Source organism: Coenobita brevimanus, chromosome 52, assembly GCF_032717465.1.
Source record: "Coenobita brevimanus isolate Jiangsu-jjx chromosome 52, ASM3271746v2, whole genome shotgun sequence".
Taxonomy (NCBI): domain Eukaryota; kingdom Metazoa; phylum Arthropoda; class Malacostraca; order Decapoda; family Coenobitidae; genus Coenobita; species Coenobita brevimanus.
Genome location: NC_137005.1, coordinates 1,674,258 through 1,696,380, shown reverse-complemented (window position 1 = coordinate 1,696,380; position 22,123 = coordinate 1,674,258). Strand labels below are relative to the sequence as shown.

At 41.3% G+C, this 22,123-nt stretch overlaps 1 protein-coding gene and 1 pseudogene across 1 annotated transcript in view; both read right to left on the bottom strand.

Moving 5' to 3' along the window:
• Positions 1-22,123, bottom strand: part of Rrp5 (Ribosomal RNA Processing 5) — a 75,477-nt gene that overhangs the window by 47,746 nt on the left and 5,608 nt on the right. The window contains exons 3-8 of the mRNA XM_080272938.1: positions 18,827-18,967; positions 17,436-17,556; positions 12,822-12,998; positions 10,187-10,380; positions 4,294-4,484; positions 2,227-2,500 (exon numbers count right to left, since the gene is read on the bottom strand). Of these exons, the coding sequence (XP_080129064.1) occupies positions 2,227-2,500; positions 4,294-4,484; positions 10,187-10,380; positions 12,822-12,998; positions 17,436-17,556; positions 18,827-18,967 (1,098 nt within the window). The remainder of the gene's footprint in view (positions 1-2,226; positions 2,501-4,293; positions 4,485-10,186; positions 10,381-12,821; positions 12,999-17,435; positions 17,557-18,826; positions 18,968-22,123) is intronic.
• LOC145400550 (5S ribosomal RNA) lies at positions 19,812-19,928 on the bottom strand (annotated as a pseudogene).

The following is a 22,123-nucleotide window of genomic DNA, read 5'->3' as shown; positions in this document are numbered from 1 at the left end:
ATTACACCTGCAATGATGAACCATGCGTGGCGAATGCTCGTGCCTCACTTATGCTCGTCCCAGGAGACGGCCATTCAACCACTGGCCGAGGCTGAGGCAGCAACACTGACAGCAGCACAAGCTGTACCAGGTTTCGAGAACGTTACATTGGCGGACATACAAGAAGTGCACACTGCTACTGAGGAACAGCCTCCCGAGGAAGTGTTGCAATGGATAGACGAGGCTGATGCAGAGCCCGACGCCAGGCAGAGTCAAGTTGAGCAGCCTAGCGTGATGGAAGGCAGGACTGAGCTGTGTATGTCAAACATTAGCAAAATCCTTGCTGCCGTGGATAAGCTCAAGGAAGAGGTGAAGGAACAGGAAGTGAGCAACATAAGGACGGCGGAACTTCTGGTTGGTATCGACAAACTCTTGTGTTTCTACACAGACAGGCACAGGGAAGAAATAAACAGAAGACAGACGCTCATAACATGCTACATACAGCAGGCTCAAGTTGGTGAAATTGCAGAACCAGCGACATCCTCTGCTCCTGTTCCTGTTGAGGATGAAGAGGATGCAATGTCAGAAGTGTCAGCATTGGACTTTGAAGGGTATACGGCCGAAGTGAGTGACTTTGATGCTCCTGGGGAAGGTGATCAAGAGGAGTCTGTGGAGGGAAGTGTTGGTGCGGTGGGGAGTGCGGCGCTGTAAGTGTTGCCGCGCCTCAGAACCCCTGTTATTTAAGGTCATCAGGCCTGTTGTCTACTGTTGTTAAGGTGACTACCCATATTTTTGTTATTGTAGCTATAGCTTTAGTACAATGTCTGAAAAATATGACCTTTATTATGTCTCTAAGGGCCAAAAAATGTCCAGGTATGAGGAAGTACTGCCCATATGTAATTATTCCCATAAGATTATGTATTCCCAGTACAAGAATTCTCAGTGCACAAGGTTGTGGACCGCCCAATCTCTCACGCACTGTGCGAGCCCACTGTGCCTTGAGCTGACACATTTCTAGCCTCTCATTCCACTCTCCCACAACTCATTCATCAACAATGCAACTCCTTCCTTGCCCATTCATTCTCAATCTTACAGATTTCACACCCTCTCACTCCTCCACTTCACACCCTTTCATCTTCGTTTCACACAATGCTATCATGGCATATCTCGCACTCTTGAACACATTTACCACTTCCACCCTCTTGCTCTTCTCATTCACACCTCTCACATTCCACATGGCCATGTGAATCTGCCCATTTGGTTGGGGCCCTAGGCAAGCATTGGGCCCTCTGAGGGTCTCTGAAACAACTGCCATGATTAAATGGTTTTGGGTAGGGAACCTGGTGGACACTTAACCCTGCCAGAAACCCCGGTTATATGGTTACCACCCAGTGTAGTAAATGGTTTCCTAGGTACAAGGAACCATTTGGCTTGTCACTCAGAGTAGAAATCACATGGCATCTCTACAATGATTGAGTGGATGATGGGTGCCTCCCATCCACCACAACAACATATAATAACATACAATTTTCCAAATAAATGAAGATAATTATCAAATGAAAAACTAAATGGACAACTTATGTAAGTCAAAGCAGGGGAACTGAGCTACATCCTTTTTCTAAAGTAAAATAATGTAATGCCACTGCCTTGCAGGTGTTATAATGTTTTTACATTTAGTTCAACTGCTGTAACTTGAGTGAATGAATCCTAAAAATCTCCTGATTTTGCAATATACAGATCTGCAATACATTCAACAGACAAAACAAATACCGGTCTCTCACACCAAGTTAGGCTATGGATCACTGTTACACACAAAGAACCTGTGATTGGAAAGTACAGCCATGGAAGTGGTGTGGGACCTAAAAGTCAGTAAATGGCTGTCACACATGTAACTGAACCACATTAACACAAAGTTCTGTCTGAGATTACAGTACATACAAATGTCTCCTAAACAACTAAAGTCTATTCCCTGGGGAAACTGGATTTATTGGTCTTGGACTGAAGTTGGCTTGGGAGAAGAAGCACACTCAGTTCCATCCCAGTGACAAAGGAGAAATAGGTGACAGTAAAAAGGCATATGGTTACTAGAAATGCTGCCCACTATACAGTATTTTGATGGCAGCATATAAAGCTGCCAACAGGAGATGAAAAAAAAATGCTTCCACATATATGCATGGCCAGGCCTTCAAAACTGTGAAAAAATGTACCTGTATAAAAATGTCTACGAATAAATCAACTTGGAATTACCTGCTGCTCCAAGACAGACTTCTGGAGAGAGACTATAAATAGTTGGTCCATATAATTGTACTTGATGAGGCGGCACATTCGCCTTCCTCCAACTGGGAAATCTCGCTGAATATTTCTAGGTGGTTTCCCTTTGTCTGTCAGGTGATTGCAGGAGCAAAATCCTCGGCACTTCTCACCTAACTTTACGAAAATGCCACTTCTCTTGGATTCATAGATTTCAGCTTCCTCAACTCTCTCACCAACCTTCAAGCCATGTAAAGGGTCAGGTTCAGGGCTGGAAAGAAAATTACTATCATCACATACGGTCCATAAGTCCACTCTATAATCTGGTATACATATGGTACTGTACTGAGGGTAAACAGTCACAAATTTATTGAAAACACTAATATTAATCTGCAGCAAGCATGGCTGTTATATACTTTGGAATCTCCTAAATTGCAGCCAAATGAAACGGCACATGCTGCAATTTGAGAATTTCTCAATTTTGAAAAACTAATCTTATGGGAGAAAGTACTTATGAGTCTTTTTGTGATGAGATAAAGTGGCAGTTACTTCAAACTGTGGTGCAAAAACAAGTGTGGTTCTGACCGACACCCAGCTACGCCCAGCCACCGTTTTCTTGACAGTTCCGAATGACACCTGAAGGTTAGGGGTTTATATAGACTTTGTCTATCCATATCACCCATTCATTACTTCTTTTGATTTCTCAGCTTTCCCAATTTGCTCTTACAACAAATTTACTGACTGTCCAAACTTTTTCCATCTTCATATGAAAGCATCTTTTTGACCTTTAACACCACGTCCCACTTTCATGTGAAAGCATGTTTTTGGCCTTCAACACATCACACCATCAATTCACTCATTTTCTTTTTACTGCCCTGTGTATATAAATTTTCTGGATGCTTGTGAGGTGAACCCAAAGTTTCAAAGGACTGCATGAAGTGTGGATGAATAGTTCAGTTCAATGGGAACACTATTTGATTGTTCTCCTGTTTTTGCACCGTTATATTCTTTGGTTCTGGATCATATCTCACATCATTTCTTCGGTAAGAGTTTTGGTTGTGATGATTTTGACAACAGATTCCATACACCTACCATCAATCTGCAATGATCAGTAGGATCAGGTGATTGAACAGAATTTCTAGCCAATGCTTTCTTGGATATTAATTTTTCAAGTACAATAAGACCTCACTATGACGGACTAAATGGGGCCAAAAAAAAAAAAAAAAAAAAAAAAAAAAAAAAAAAAGTGAAATTCCGATAAAAGTAACATCCGGACTTCTCCCTGCTGATCTTGACTTTTTCCGATATATCAAACATTAGTCCGGATTGCACGAACAGTTTGGAAACTTTTGGCTACCGCTGCGGTACTGTACTGTTATAGCTTCACTACATTAATCAAATGGTATAATATATATAATAGTGCTGCACTGTACACTGATAAACATGTCTTTTATTTACCTTATTGTGGTGAACACAGCTGAAGTGGTCAGGCAGTCCGGACTGCTTCTGGCTTTATCTGACTTTTTCCGATATATAGGTATTTAGTCTGGTAGATCCACCATTCCGATAAAAGCGAATTCTGGTCTATTGAAGTCTGTTATATCGAAGTTTTACTGTACTGCAATTTTTGCCACAGCTGTAGCTCTAAAAGTAGAGACAATCCCTGAATATTAATACAGTACTTTCACTTCTGTGAACTGTCCTTCATCATCCAGTCCAGTACATGAGCACAGAGGCCTGGAACTAGTCTATTCAGCTGACATTTAAGGCAGAAGTGACCAGTTGCTTATTCCTGAGTGGCAGTATGTGAAGAACATACCCCAACCATCCCCTCAGAATCAGACCCTCATGGGCCACATCCAATTGGAGACTCTTACTCACAAGATTACCAGGTACAAGTATTAATAAAAAACTGAGGCAAGAAGGGTAATGTACTACATCAATACATGGGACGAAGGCCACCTCACGGTCTCTCTGCAAGCATCAGAGATCTGTCCTATAACAAGGAAGGTGCTTACCTTACTTAGATAATCTAAATTTATGACCTAAACAACAGGAACTAACCTCTTGGAACAGACACTGGGTTGAAGAGTAAGGTGAACAACTTTGGTGAGGGGCATGACATACAGTACACGAGCCCGTACTTTATATGCCAATTCATACTGGCTACTCTGGCTGAAAGGTGTTTGCAAATGTAAACGATTCACAACGCCATCCACATCTGCGAGTAAGACCTTCAGCCCGTGTTTATAAATCTGCAAGTGACATTAACAACAATGGTTATTATGAGTAGATTTTCATCACCAACAATAAAAACAACAATACAAATATCTCAAAGGCTAATACTGTAAACTACTGTATATTAATGAGTAGCTTATTTACAGTGAAAGTAGATTGATGGCTGACCATGCAGTGAGGGAGGTGAGGCAGAAACAAAGAAGGTATATAACACTCAAAAGTTCACAAACACTCTACTGCTGGGAGTGGTGATGGAAGGTACTTTATGAAATAATCTCTGTGACTGCAGTATGAAGCACACATGTGCATTAGAAAAAAGATACTCTCCGACATTTACGGAAGTATGAGACACAGCACTCTGTTGAAAATAATCTATTCCAGACGCCTTATTCCCGTGAGGGGTGGCCACAAATAAATCACCTCCATGTCACCCTGTCCCCCGCCATTTCGCCGCCCTCCCCCAGCTCACACAACCCTCTCTCATATACCTCTCCACTCCATCCCTCCATCTCATCCTTGGCCTCCCCCTCCCCCTCCCTCTCCCCCCTCCATCTCACTGACATACATTCTCCTCACTAGCCTCTTCTCCATCCTATCCACATGACCAAACCATCTCAATGTATCTCTCAATGCTCGCCATCTACTCACTCGATGTAGTGCTGCTCTTGGGTGTCTGCCCTTGCCTCTCCTCCATCCTTCTTTCCTTCCATCCTCTTCTGTCTTTCTTTCCTTCATTCTTTCATTTTCCTTCTGCCTGTGAGTGACTCTACACTGAGTGACAAGCCAAATGGTTTCCTGAAGACCAGGAAACGATTTACTGCGCTGGGTGGTAACCATATAACCAAATTTTGGCGCCTATTGGTTTAGTAGGTAATTATGGCACTCCAATCAGGCTGAGCCAGTGAATGTTTATATCCAAGGAGTGGCTGGGGTTTACTGCTCACATAATGCCACTCAGGGATGAGTGAGGGTGGTCACTCTCATCGTCAATGCCAGGACCAACTTGTGTAGCCCCAGGCTCTTATGCTCCTCATGGGGCAACATAGGACTGGATGATGGATGGATGGATGGCTTTCTATCACACTCACATCCACACCACACTGCTCCTCCACTTCCTCCATTGTCAGTCTGTTTTTCCATGCAACTCCACATGCTCCTCTCAAATAACTCATTTCCGCTACTCTCACTCTTGACTTGTGTCCATCCAGCAAGGTCCAAGCTTTGCTTCCATACGTTAGAGTTGGCATGACAATACTATCATGCAGCGACTTTTATATTTCCATGCTCACTTCCCTATTTCATATCACTGCTTTCATTTACAGGCTTGGCACTGATTAAATCAAACTGATTTAATCATGTGATTAAATCACTGATTTTTTTGCAAAAAAAAAAAAAAAAAAAAAAAATTTTTTTTTTTTTTTTTTTTAATCTAAAGTTAACAAAAATAAAACCTGAAGGTTTATAAAAGTTGTGTATAATTTTGTGCTGGCATTCATTTATTCAGATACGTTAGCATTAAGTTAGATGATTTTGGAGAATGGTGCCATTAGAAACTGTTACACTGTATGACAGAAAAAATATTTTTACATTTGTGTAACTAAGTACAGAAATTATTTGTACATCTAAAATAATGAGCCATAAATAAAAAACCAAAGCTATAACAATAGGTAGGCTATGCTTGGTCACTTAAGGTCATGTCATAATAATATCAGCTTAAGACTTTTCTGCGTGGTAATATAATCAGCTTTGGAATATGCTGTCTTGATTACCACTGGCAACTCAGCCTTAACCAGTAGTATACAGACAGAACTTAAACAGGTATGTATCTGGATTCTGGGCACTAGCTTTCAGCCTGAACTATCAGTGGATAGACAGGACATGAAGTTAACAGTATTCAGTATACTGCTTTTAAAATATTAGCTATATAATAAACAGAAAAATGAAATAAATAAATAAAAAAATCAAATAAATAAAAATCAATAATTTTTTTATTTAAAAAAAAAAAAAAAAAAAAATCACCAACCCTGGCTTTCAAAGAACCAGCAACCTTTCTTCCATGTTGTACTCCTTCAAGCACTTCATTCTCCAAACTTTCAATCCTTACTCATCACACTACCCAAGTACAGTAAACCCTTGATATACCAAACCCTCTTTTAATGAATTTCGGTTTTAATGACAACCTTCAGCTGGCCAAACGTCATATTCACTTAACGAATTTTGTTCAGTAAAAGAATGAACATATAGGAAAAAATCAACCAGCATTGCGTCCCTACACACACACACACACACACACACACACACACACACACACACACACACACACACACACACACACACACACACACACACACACAGGAGCAGTCAGAGCGATCGGACGTGTCTCAGCTGCCTCTCAACCACTGCTGCAAACCTTAAGTAGTTTCCAGGAATTATGTTTGTCCTGTCTCCTTTAGTCTTCTCTAAAGTTTAAAGCATTGTAAATTAATAAAGACCACCAAAAATGTAAAGAGCTATTGTCGGTGAGTGTTCATGAATGTTTATAGGAATTTCGGTAACAGCTGTTCAGTATTGTAACCACCCTCAAACATGGCCGACAATGTAAACATAGAGGGACCCGAATTTGCAGGTTAAAACATTGACCATGAGGGCTAGTGAATCAGAAAAGAAAGTAGAGGATCTGGTATCAAGAAACATGCCTGAAAATACAGAAAACACTATACAGAGTCTGATACAGGCCAATGAGACGGCAAACCAGAAGTTTGAGAATTTGAAACGAGAAAATATCGAATTAAGGAGAAAACTAGAATGTAGCAGTAACAAAACGGAGGTGAGTAGTGTGTTTGAAGTGCAAAAGGCAAAGTGGGCACATGTGGAAGAACAGAAAGAAGTGGTCAGCTTAAGGGAAATCATTCAGGATGAAAGGGAAATGAACAAGAAAAAAAATGGAAGAAAATGTAGTGAAAATATTGAAGAAAAAAGAGAATGTAGTAAGAGAAACTGTAGAAAGGAGCAGATGTGTGGTAATATTTGGAAATAGGGAGGAGGAAGAAAAGGTTAGATCTATGAGACTCAAGAGAGACACGAATCAAGTGAGAACAATATTAGGCAAGATTGATCCCGAAGGAAACAAGTGGGAAAAAGAAATTGAGGAAGTAAGGAGGATAGGGCTGTATAAGAAAGGGGAAGTAAGACTAATGAGAGTTAGGCTGTCATCAGAAAGTGTAGTAAACGATATACTTAGAGTTACCTGGAAACTAAGTAAAGAGGCAGGGATGGATAATATTATAGTAAGAAAAGATCTGAATGAAGAAGAAAGAGAATTTTTAAAATCTTTGATGGAACAAATGAAGGAAAAAATGACAGAAGGACAGAGGAAGAATGTAAAACTTTTTTTTGGAGAGTGATGGCTATGACAGTAAGGAAGTGGTATGTGAGGAACTATAAGTGAGGGAAACAAGGGGTATTGATATGACAACGAATAAGAGAGGAATGAGTGACGATAAAACCAGTGCCGTAAATCTAAGTATCATGTATAGTAATGTGGACTTCTGTCCCTCCAACATGGTCCAAGCTTCACTTCCATACGTTATAGTTGGTATCACAATACTGTCATGAATTAACTTTTTCACTTCCATGCTCACTTCCCTGTTTCTTATCACTGCTTTCAAAGAACCAGCAACCTTTCTTCCCTGCTGTACCCTTTCAAGCACTTCACCCTCCAAACCTCCATCCTTACTCATCACACTACCCAAGTACTTAAACGTACTCACATTTTCCAATTCCTCACCATCCAACCTCGCTGTACATTCACTGACTTCACCTCTCTCAAAGACCATCACTTTACTCTTCCCTACATTCACCTTTAGATTCCGTTTCTTACACACTCTCCCAAACTCATCCACCAAGCCTTGCAGCTCCCCTTCGTCTTCACTCAACAACACAGTATCATCTGCAAACAACAGTACAGGGAGTTTCCAAACACTATCCTCTCTCACCAGGGCCACTCCAACATCCACTACCCTACCTTGTACCTCTTTTATTACCCCATCCATGTACAGATTGAACAACCATGGAGACATGACACATCCCTGTTTCAACCCAACTTTCAAAGAGAAAAATTCACTTAGTTCACCATCCACACGCACTGCAGCCTTCGCACCATCGTACATACTCTTCACAGCATTCAACAACTTCTCACCTACTCCATATATTCTTAACACTTTCCACAATCCTTGTCTATCCACCCTGTCATATGCTTTCTCCAAATCCATGAAAGCCGCATAAAACTTCTTTCCCTTCTCTAGAAACTTTTCCACTAAAGATATAACAATGAATATCCGATCTACACAACCTCTTCCCTTCCTAAAGCCTCCCTGTTCTTCTCCAACTAATTTCTCTGTTCTTTCTCGAACTCTGTCAATAAGTATCCTACCATACACTTTTCCTATTATACTAAGAAGACAAATGCCCCTATGATTACCACACACTGCTTTTTCCCCTTTTCCTTTGTACAAGAGAATAATTATACCTGACTTCCAATCCTGCGGGACTCTACCTTCCTCCCAGGCCAATCTGCACATCTTCCACATCCATTCTACTACTATCTCTCCCCCATGCTTCAGCATTTCACCACACACTCCATCAATTCCTGGGGCTTTCCCAGATTTAACTTTCTTCATTGCTTCCACAACTTCTATCCTACTGATTTCTTCCTGTCTTCTCACCTCCCTCCTTCTCCCAGCCATTCCCCAGCCACTTATACTCACATCACTTCCATCCTCTGTGTTCAACAATTCCTTAAAGTGTTCTCTCCATCTGCTCACTTTTTCTCCCTTCTCCATTTGTAATCTACCATATTTATCTTTCACTCCCCTGCTAACTTCACTTCCACCCTGTCTTACTCTTTTCACCTCTTTACATATGGGCTATTATTTAGGATTATTTTGATTTGTATTGTGTTCATCAGCAACTCCAGACAATCGGCATCATTGGACACCCCCCATTCCTCCATTAATCCATAGTTTTGAGGTTCTACTGCATGTGGAAGACATGAGAGGTGACTGTCAGCAAACTTTTGCTTGAGACGGTACAATTGGGGGAAAAGTGAAGAAGATGAAGAACCTGAGTTGTATCTATGTGGTAGATAGATGGCAGATTGTTAGCTACCACTGACCCAGTGAAATAATACCACAAGAGTGAAGCTGGCTACAAGCTTGGTACCTAGCCATATACTCATTACTCTTAGGTTTGTATTCCAAGTGGTACCAGACTTCACAGCATGACTTTCTAAGTGATTGTTTTGCATACTGTACCTAAATACAGTATTCTCTTGTATGCCATCTATGTTGTTTTTATACTAATGCAGTTTGCATCAGTAACATCAGGGAGGATACTGAGGAGTAAGGTTCAGAATAAACTGCTATGGAAGTGGTGTTACTAATGATCCTGAAGACACTTAGAATATGATCCTTAGACAGGAAACCCATCTACAGGTAAACAGAACAAGTCCAAGATATGATTCACTGTTTGCTACTCATCATATTAAACATCACAGATTTCTTCATCTAACAATTTCTAGCAACATCTGGGTTAAAAATAAGTAAGTCATTTTTGCACTGAATTTAGCTTCTAATCCATCAAAAACATCAGCTGAACCATGGTCAACCTTCATTATGAGAAAGCATAGCATCATATGAGCATTACTTTAATTTGAAACTACCTTCGAGACAGAAGTATTGATGGCTGTCCCAGGAAGGAGCAGAGCCATGTTGGTGGTGTCACAGAGATCAAGTGTGGCTTCACTGACTGCTCGGGCAGCAGCACTCACGTGCAATCGCACTGTGCTCTCTTCTTCACGTTTTCCCATCAGCTTAGTAATGACGCATCGGACAACACTACCCACACCAACAATACCTGCAAGATTGAGGGAAGTGTAATGTTTTTATCATCATTAATATCATCCTAATCCTATTCTTTCACTAATATACAGGAAAAGCAAAAGAAATAAAATGGTGCTAAATGAAATTAATCATGAACCTTTGTCTATCACTCATCAATATTAAAAACTTCATCTGTCCGTCCGTCAGTCACCCAATCCTATGTTGCCCCATAAGGAACGTAGGAGCCCGGGGCTAGGCAGTTGATCCTGACATTTAAGATGAGAGTAACCAGCCTCACTCATCCCTGAGTGGCATTACGTGAGCAGTAAACCACAACCACCCCTTTGGTATAAACCTAGACCGACTGGAGCCCCACAATTACCCACTAAACCACCCAGGTGCCCATAATTTGGTTATATGGTTACCACCCAGCGTCGTAAATGGTTTCCTGGTGTACAGGAAACCATTTGGCTTGTCACTCAGTGTAGAGTCTGCCTGTGGGTGACTCTACACTGAGTGACAAGCTGAATAGTTTCCTGTACACCAGGAATAAATTGTCTGTAAATTTACTATGTCAGCATCAAGAGTGTAGCCAAGGGCATTCATTGTCCATCTTCTACATTTAGTGTGTATTGTATGAAAACTGATCCTCTGATCCATAATGTCAGTGCCTCTTTTAGTGAAATCATACAACTTAAATAATATATATATATATATATATATATATATATATATATATATATATATATATATATTCAATTCATCCTTGGTAATGCCCACTATAGGGAAGACTGTACTCAGATGTAGCACATTTTTCTTACATTTGCTCTTGGTGGATGCTACACAGAAGTTTAGTTTCATTTCCTCCCCCTGTTTATTCCAGTAAACATGATGTGACCTATCCTTCCATTCAGAGACTCCTTCCATTCAGAGACTGAGTTTATCCTTGGTGCTGTGCCTTTTCCAGTAGAATCTGTAGTACCTAAGGCAGTGATACCTTGTGTCTGAAGCCACTCAAATAACTCTATACTGGTATACAATCTATCCAGACTAATAATCCTACCTCTAAAGTCGACGGAGGCTTGTAGCTGACTTACCAGAGCTTTCACTGTTGGAACTGTACTGCGTATGTAGTGTGGCCTTGGCTCTCCTGAAGGTTTACCTGAATATACAGCTGTTCTAAAAGTAAATGGATATCTAACAGCATTAACAGATTTATATAAGAGGCCGTTGCGTATGGGTTTGCTCTCTCTGTACTCTCAGTACCCTAAGTGTTCTATACCCATACAACATCTCATCAATGGTCAAGAAGTCATCTGGCTCTAACTCTGAGCAACAACATGTACTGAACTGTTCAAAAAGCTCCCTGATTGCTGCAAAACGATCATGTACCCATCTCTGGTGTCTGGTATCAACGTTGTCGAAAGATATGTTGGCATGTGAGACATCAAATTGTTTTACTGACATAACAGCTCCAAATACTGAGTGACCAAACCATTCCATGAAGAGACATTCATAGCAATATTTATTCTGTCCCAAAAAGCCTCTTGCACAAAAGCAGGCCAAAAAAAGCTTTTTAATTCTATGGAATCAGTCACCATGACATGTGTTGGTATTTCAGCACTGTCTGTATTAGAAATTTCGGTATTTATACTCAGATTATTATTATTATGGGTTACAAAACCTTCAATTATATTAGATGTTATAAACAACTCCCATGCCATTATTTCTGTATTAGCTGACCTTACCTTTCCTAACAAACATCCTTCACTAGGCAATATATTCTCAACAGGCCAACCTCCTGTATGATAGGTCCATGTTATTAACTTACTGACATCTAATTTTCTCTGGGGCTTCTCTAAAATGCATTTATATTCCCTGAGCTCATGTGGCATGACACAAATGTCATAATTGTTTGTTCAGGCACCTGTCCAAAGAAGTGATTAATCTAGTTTTTACCAATGGCTTCCTGTGTCTAATTGGTATCCATTCTTCTTTATTCAATATATCATCATGCTGGCCCTCCTCTTATCATCATGCTGGCCCTCCTCTTCATCCTCGGCCTCAGCTACTCTCTCCACGACAAGGTCATCATCATCATCACCATTCACCTCCACCAATCTTGGAAACTGTATCATACATCTTGAAGCTGTGTTGTTGCCAGTTAGGCCTGCGTAGCCTAAGGTCCCACATATTTCACTCATCATCATGCATTTCCTTTTTGTTCAGCACTCTCAAGAAAAAATTGTTAATATTAGAGAAAGGGACTATTTCAACCCAGTTTTCTGGTTTTGAATCACCATTTGTTGTGTTCCCAGTCATTTAATAAGAAAACATTCTTAAAATCATGCATTACTTAAAAACTTGAGAGTATTGCTACATATTAGCTAGGGAGTATCGAAAGTGATCCGGGGTGCATCGAATAGGGTTAATACAGAGGATTTACTGTAATAAAAAAAAAACAAATTCACTTACCAGAACCCTCAACATGTGTGTTTTTCAGGAAAGCTGCTCTAACATGGGGAATACCAGTGTCCATAACATATCCATTATCTTCCACACTGGACACTGCACACACGATTACATGACCGGCTTCAAGGAATGAAGAGGAGATGCCAAAGTTGACTTCCTGGGGCATTAATGTAAGATTAACTGAAAAGAAACAGCAAACATTCAGCCAAAATTATCTAACTAAATAAAGTCTCAACCAAATAATATTGTTACATCCACATCCTACACTGCCACAGCTTCAACAGCAGTAGCTCAATATGGGAAGGAAGTTGCCCAGTGAGTTGTTTTTCCTGGGGTCATCCTTTCAGTGTACAACAAGAGATCAACTCAGGCACTGTATGTAAACATAAGCTTCTCACATTCATTGTCTTTACTTTCCAAATAATTACACTGTTGACTTCACAAGAGCTACACTAACTTCACAGGGCCACAAGTACAAATAAAACTAACAGAGACTGTTCTGTTCTCTCCCCCATCCTTTTATAACACTGCATGACACTTAAATGATCTACCACATACTTGCAGCAGCAACAGTTCCCATATCTAAGCCATCCAAAATATTCCAGAATTTTCTTATATTATGTAGCACTCTAAAGTCTTTAGCATACAAACTGAAGTTCAATTACATAATTTAACAATCAATCACATAAATAAAACATTAATGAGAAGAAAATAAAAATTAATGCATAGCTTTGCAAGATACCTCCGCTCAGAGCAGCAAACTATCTGGCAACTCTGACTCGTAATGAGAACCAACAGGAACTCTTTTGTACCACACAACTAACACTCTTGCTTCTTATAACTACCCCCTCCCTAGTCCTTTTGTCATCTTGACGAAATCACACAATATTTACAAGAATAATCCTTAATCCAAACTAAATATTTAATTATACACAAGATAGTCCTCCAAATTCTCTGGTTTTCTCTTATGCTATTTCCAATGCCGCCCTCCTCTTCCACACAGTCTTCTCCTTCTGGAATGTCTTGGTTCTAATCCTGATTCACTTCTTCCTTAAGGAAACTTTCACCATCCTCTTGTGCTTCAGCTCCTTGGTCCTCCTCAACAACATCAGCTACAGGTGTGCATGATTCCTCGGAGATGTCCCAGCTGTACTGTCCTGGCCCATGTTACTGCCACAGATGATTTACGTATACCACCTTTGGACAAGACTTCCTGCCTCCCCGAATCTGGTGCGTTACATCTGACAGGTGATCCATCACAGTGCAGGGCCCATCCTGTGGGCTCTGTAGCTTCAGTGACTGTCCCTTCTTCCACTGAGGATTGTACAGCCAAACCCTGTCACCCTCCTTGAACCTCACCTAACTTGCCTTGGCATCAAACTTACACTTCATTGCTTTGCCTGAAAACTTCAAAGCTCCTGGAACTTGATGATGTAGCCTAGCTCATCCAGTCTTTCCTGACGATGTTTTGCATAGTTGGAGGTGCCTGTAAGCAGCTCTTCACCAAGTGGTCTTCCCATTAAGAGATCAACCGGCAATCGTAACTCGTGTCCCAGCATTAGTTTTGGAGGGGTATCATCTGCAAACAGCAGTACAGGGAGTTTCCAAACACCTCTCTCACCAGGGCCACTCCAACATCCACTACCCTACATTGTACCTCTTTTATTACCCCATCCATGTACAGATTGAACAACCATGGAGATATGACACATCCCTGTTTCAACCCAACCTTCAAAGAGAAAAATTCACTCAGTTCACCATCCACACGCACTGCAGCTTTAGCACCATCGTACGGTACATACTCTTCACAGCATTCAACAACTTCCCATCTACTCCATATATTCTTAACACTTTCCACAATCCTTGTCTATCCACCCTGTCATATGCTTTCTCCAAATTCATGAAAGCCGCATACAACTTCTTTCCCTTCTCTAGAAACTTTTCCACTAAAGATCTAAGAATGAATATCTGATCTACACAACCTCTTCCCTTCCTAAAGCCTCCCTGTTCTTCTCCAACTAATTTCTCTGTTCTTTCTCTAACTCTGTCAATAAGTATCCTACCATACACTTTTCCTATTATACTAAGAAGACAAATGCCCCTAAGATTACCACACACTTCTTTTTCCCCTTTTCCTTTGTACAAGGGAATAATTATACCTGACTTCCAATCCTCCAGAACTCTACCTTCCTCCCAGGCCAATCTGCACATCTTCCACATCCATTCTACTACTGTATCTCCCCCATGCTTCAGCATTTCACCACACACTCCATCAATTCCTGGGGCTTTCCCCGATTTAACTTTCTCCATTGCTTCCACAACTTCTATCCTACTGATTTCTTCCTGTCTTCTCATCTCCCTCCTTCTCCCAGCCATTCCCCAGCCACTTATACTCGCATTACTTCCATCCTCTATGTTCAACAATTCCTTAAAGTGTTCTCTCCATCTGCTCACTTTTTCTCCCTTCTCCACTAGTAATCTACCATTTTTATCCTTCACTCCCTGCTAACTTCACTTCCACCCTGTCTTACTCTTTTCACCTCTTTCCAGAACATTTTCTTACAGTCCCTCCACTTTACACTCAAATTCTTTCCAAATTCCTCATCCACTCTCTTCTTACTCTCTCTTACTAATCTTTTCACCTCTCTCTTTCTTTCTACATATAACTCTCTCTTCCGCCTCTGAACTTCTTCCACGCCCCTACTTCTCATATACAGTATATATACAGTATATATATATATATATATATAATAAATTCATTTTTGTTTTCGAAGGCTCCAAAATGCATCCATGCGTCGGCCATGGTCACCTGATGGTGGCTCTCTATGCTGCTTGATATCTGGAAGCCTCCCTGTTCAGTCCCTTAACCCTGAGGTCACACTTAATGACCTCGTCCCAGGATTTGTTTGGCCTACCCCTCACAACCCCACCCCTAATATTAACGCTTCTAACTTTCTGCACCCAATTATCATCCCCCATCCTCTCCACATTGCCACCTCTCCATGCCTTCCCTCGTGCTACACGGGCATCTGGTAGTACTCATGACTGGAATGTCACACAGCCATATCGCAGAACTTCTGCCTATCAGAATTCTTTTATTCTCTGAACTGCATCTCTCTGGAACTCGCTTCCCCAGAGTTGTCTTCCCCTAAACTTCAACCCGCAGCTGTTCAAGTCCAACTGTTACAGATATTTTATGAATGGAGGATGCCAGTAATTTTCACCTCTCTCTTTCTTTCTACATATAACTCTCTCTTCCGCCTCTGAACTTCTTCCACGCCCCTACTTCTCATATTCAGTATATATACAGTATATATATATATATAATAAATTCATTTTTGTTTTCGAAGGCTCCAAAATGCATCCATGCGTCGGCCATGGTCACCTGATGGTGGCTCTCTATGCTGCTTGATATCTGGAAGCCTCCCTGTTCAGTCCCTTAACCCTGAGGTCACACTTAATGACCTCGTCCCAGGATTTGTTTGGCCTACCCCTCACAACCCCACCCCTAATATTAACGCTTCCAACTTTCTGCACCCAATTATCATCCCCCATCCTCTCCACATTGCCACCTCTCCATGCCTTCCCTCGTGCTACACGGGCATCTGGTAGTACTCATGACTGGAATGTCACACAGCCATATCGCAGAACTTCTGCCTATCAGAATTCTTTTATTCTCTGAACTGCATCTCTCTGGAACTCGCTTCCCCAGAGTTGTCTTCCCCTAAACTTCAACCCGCAGCTGTTCAAGTCCAACTGTTACAGATATTTTATGAATGGAGGATGCCAGTAATCTGGGGTTTGGATTTTTTATTTATTTATTTTTTTATTCATTTGAGGAGAGCATGTGGAGTGACGTGGAGGGACAGGTTGACGAATGAAGAAGTGATGGAACGTTGTGGGGTGGATGTGGATGTGGTTGAGAAGATTAGGAGAAATACACTGAGGTGGTTTGGACATGTGGAGAGAATGGAGAATGAGAGACTGATTAAGACGGTGTATGTGGGTGAGGTGGAGGGAGGGAGAGGGAGGGGTAGACCGAGGATGAGGTGGAGGGATGGAGTTGAGAGGTATATGAGGGAGGGGGGGTTGAGTTGGGGGGAGGGTAGTCAAATGGTGGGTGACAGAGCGACTTGGAGGCGTTTTGTCTGCGGCCACCCTTTGCGGGATTAGGGCGTCGGGCTATAGATAGGTAGATAGTTTTTCCTTCCTGTTCTATTATTTTGTATATATATATATATATATATATATACAGTATGTATATATCTACATACCAGTACTGTATATTTGTCATTTATAAGGACTCCAACATGCTTGCATGCATTGGCCTTGGTTAACTAATGGTTGCTCTCCATGCTGCTCAATCTCTCGCAGCCTCCCTAATCAGTCCTTTATCCTTGTAGTCACACTCTATGACTTCATCTCAGGTCTTTTATGCCTGCCTCTTGCAACTCTATCCATGACATTCACACCTTTCACCTTCCTCACCCACTCGTCATCTTCCATCCTCTCATAATGCCAGAACCACCTCAATCTACCCCTCCTCATCACAAAACCAATACATTCAAGCTATATCACATGGGCACAACTCACTTCCAACAAAATTTCACAACTCACCTTTAACCTTGCTGTTAACCTCTTCCAGGGACACTACGCGTGTCACCACATGCTGGCCGGGCTTGTATAGCTCCTTAATAGTGTGAACCTTCTCTTCTACTTCACCTTCAGTCTCTGCCACCTGAGGGAATATTTCACAAGCAGGGAACTCTGAATAACTGTGCAGGAAATGCACTAATTTCTTTTTACAGTTAACAGAATTCATTCCATTAATCTACAGATACCTTTTGATACAGTTTCATTATATACATTTAGCAGTTTTCCAGAAACGATTACCTACTTAATGATGAAATGGATATGAGTGGGATAACTAACATTAGCATGTGCCGTGAAATGGACCACACAATCATTCACACGCCATTCAAGCCCTCAGAATCCTGGTTCCACCCTATAAGCCAAACCATCTACATATAATTTGTGTCCTTTATTAACCCCTGGATGCTGGGCTAAAATCTGCTTGTGTGACACCTCAGTACAGAAAAATTCCACAAAATAACCTTACTTCTAACCCTCACATATCAGAAACTACAGCAGATAAGGAAATGAATTAAAGACCATATTAATCATCAACTCTTCTTCTTGCGAATGAGAGTATCCTCAGGTCTATAGGTCGTTGCTTCAATGAGTAATGATGTGAGGAAGAGGACTAACTTTTGCAGTGGGAACAGGATGTCTTCGTACATCTGCCTGCGGCACCGGCTATGGCTTTGTTCTCAACGTGATAACTTCTCCATTACTAGATAAACTAGACACAGTCGTGTCCAAGGCATGCCGTATGGCACCAACACTGAGTCCTTTCCTAGTATCCTTGGAAGAGGCTTGGCAGGAGTGAGTGAGGCAAAAGTCCACATGAGGAGGGAACGGAATCAGACGAGAAGGGTTAAGAAAAGATCGTCTTACACCTGGCACAGTCACACAGACAACTGAGGTATGGTTGGCCTTGCTGGTTGGAGTCCCTCCCTAGCTTCTGGTGACGGGATAAAGTGGTGGCCATTTCAAACCGTGGCCATTCCCCAGCCACTTATACTCGCAATACTTTCATCCTCTATGTTCAACAATTCCTTAAAGTGTTCTCTCCATCTGCTCACTTTTTCTCCCTTCTCCACTAGTAATCTACCATTCTTATCGTTCACTCCCCTGCTAACTTCACTTCCACCCTGTCTTACTCTTTTCACCTCTTTCCAGAACATTTTCTTACAGTCCCTGCACTTTAAACTCAAATTCCTCCCAAATTCCTCATCCACTCTCTTCTATGGCATCCTTTTGCCTAAAAAATGTGTTTTCAATACAGTATAGATTAAAAGATTCAGTTTCTGGATTTCCATACCCTATACATATGTGAAAAAAAAAAAAGCAATATGTATTGCACAGTGCTGTCATTACTAACTCACCTTTGTGAGAAGACTGGTATATGCCTTGGAGATTCGAGCTAGTGTCACTGTCCCAACAAGAAGATGTGGTAAACTCACAACCAGTTCATAGTCACGAACTTCTTGCACGCACCCCAATATCACCTGGCCAGTTGTGATGTTCTGGAAAAAAGGCACAGCATGACAAGTGACACTCTCACGGTTCTAGAACAAACTCTCAGCTGAAATGAGATTTTCTGGCACTGGTTAGAAATTATGGCAGACCCTCACACTACAATGAACAAGTATGCAATGAATCTCTTACATGATGATAAAAAAAATTAACACTTTTTTCCACTATAAGACAGAAATTTCACTTATGTGAGCACTCGTCACCACTGAACATGTTAGTGTTGGTGACAGAACAATAGTGTTGTGATGGAGTTCAAGCAGCAAGTGCAATGTGGTGAAATAACAACCAGTTTTTGTAAGGTGGAAACTTGTTTGTGGGGAACCCTTGGCCAAAAATGTATCCCCACAGAACTCATGCTATAACTGATCTGATATATGATAAATCTATCTATTGCCAGACACCTTAATACCATAAGGGGTGGCCACAAACACATCGCCTCCATGTCGCCCTGTCCCCTGCCATTTCACAGCCCTGCTCCCAGTTCACACACCCCTTCTCTCATATCTCCACTCCATCCCTCCATCTCATCTTTGGCCTCCCCCTCCCTCCACCTCACTCACATAAATTCTCCTCGTCAGTCTCTCGCTCTCCATCCTCTCCACATGGCCAAACCAACTCAGTGTGTTTCTCCTAACACTTCCTATCACATTCACATCCACACCACAACGCTCCTTCACTTCCTCATTTGTTAGTCTGTCTTTCCATGTGACTCCACATTCATTCATCATTCATTGCCAGACGCCATGTATCCCGGACGGGGTGGCCAAGGGCTTAGAGTTAATTGTTTTACAGGGAGGGGCACTAATCCTCCACCAACCCCACTTGACGTAGGGATGCCAACAGCATCTGGTGTTCCCAGGCGGTCACCCATCCAAGTACTAACCAGACCCAACGTTGCTTAACTTCGCTGATCGAACGGGAAGCGGTGTACTCAACGTGGACTCCACATGCTCCTCTCAAATAACTCATTTCCACTGCTCTCATCTTGACTTCTGTCCCTCCAACAAGGTCCAAGCTTCACTTCCATACGTTAGAGTTGGTATCACAATACTGTGATGTAGTAACTTTTTCACTTTCATGCTCACTTCCCTGTTTCTTATCACTGTTTTCAAGGAACCAGCAACCTTACTTCCCTGCTGCACCCTATCAAACACTTCACCCTCTAAACTTCCATCCTTACTCATCACACTACCCAAGTACTTAAACACACTCACATTCTCCATTTCCTCCTCATCCAGCCTCACTATACATTCACTGACTTCATTTCTCTCGAAGATCATAACTTTACTCTTCCCTACATTCACCTTTAGATTCCGTTTCTTACACACACTCCCAAACTCACTCACCAAGCCTTGCAGAAACTTATTCACCAAGCCTTGCAGCTCCCCTTCGTCTTCACTTACACAGTACAGTATCATCTGCAAACAACAGTATAGGTAGTTTCCAAACACTGCCCTCTTTCACTAGGGCCGCTCCAACATCCACTGCCCTACCTTGTATTTCTTTCATAACCTCATCCATATACATACTGAACAACCATGGAGATATGACACATCCTTGTTTCAATCCAACCTTCAAATAGAAAAATTCATTCAGTTCACTATCCACACGCACCGCAGCCTTAGCACCCTCATATATAATCTTCACGGCCTTCAACAACTTCCCATCTACTCCATATATTCTTAATACTGTCCACAATCCTTGTCTATCCACCTGTCATATGCTTTCTCCAAATCCATGAAAGCCGCATACAACTGCTTTCCCTTCTCTAGAAACTTTTCCACTAAAGATCTAAGAATGAATATCTGATCTACACAACCTCTTCCCTTCCTAAAGCCTCCCTGTTCTTCTCCAACTAATTTCTCTGTTCTTTCTCTAACTCTGTCAATAAGTATCTTACCATACACTTTTCCTATTATACTAAGAAGACAAATGCCCCTATGATTACCACACACTTCTTTTTCCCCTTTTCCTTTGTACAAGAGAATAATTATACCTGACTTCCAATCCTCCGGGACTCTACCTTCATCCCAGGCCAATCTGCATATCTTTCACATCCATTCTACTAATATCTCTCCCCCATGCTTCAGCATTTCACCACGCACTCCATCAATTCCTGGGGCTTTCCCCATTTTAACTTTCATCATTCCTTCCACAACTTCCATAGCTGCTGGCCTTGAACAGCGCCTTACTGTACTGGTGTCAGTGATGTTGAGTAAGGGTGAGCTAAAAAAAAAAAACTGCGAGCAATTATGGGAAGGGAATGAGGGTCACTAAAGTGTTTACACGACCCTACTCTACCACCTCAAGAAGTCTGGGGTTCACAGTTCACTTCGTCCCAGATGTTTTCGGCCGATGTATACATGCTGATGTAAAACACATCCTAATTTTATTAATTCTTACACGAATCACAGCAAATCACAGGATGGGTTTAGGAAAAAAAAAAAAAAAAAAAAAAAAAAAAAAAAAAAAAGCCAGGTGTGCCAGACAAGTCTTTTCACTTATGTAAGAAAAAGAAATTGATTTCAGAACTTTGAAAAATGCAAATATCTGAACCCACAGCCACTGAGGGGGCTAAACATACGTTTTATTTTATGCAGTAAAAGCATCTTACCAAATCAGTTCTTCCTGTTAGTCTGTTATATTTTTCAGATTATTTCTGGGTTAGTAAATACAGTAAATGTTTCTTATTAAATCTGTTTCCCCGTCATTTTTAGCTGTTCTGGTGTGACAACTCTTGTTTATTTCGTTAACATAATGGCGGAAAGGACTGTTCTTCCCTAAGTGTTTAACTAAACCTGTCCTAACCGAGCTTATCTGTACCTAATAATTTTAACCTAACGTAACCTCCAGTTGGGAAATTGGGAAACGATATCCACCTTTGAGCATGTTGAGTTTCTTCCACTGCGCTGGAAATGATCGTAGGGGAAAGTGACGATAATAACGGGGAGGAAATTTTTCAGCAAGAAAAAGTAATTTGCCAAACTGAAAGTTGTCAAAAAATTACAGAAACAAGCTGGAGGATTATGCATTGAATTGATAAGGTCTTTCTGCTGCTTCAAGTGTAAAATGAAAGACACAAGTATCTTCCCAAAGTCTGACGAATATAGTGAGGAAAAATAAAACCATTTGAAACATGCACTAGT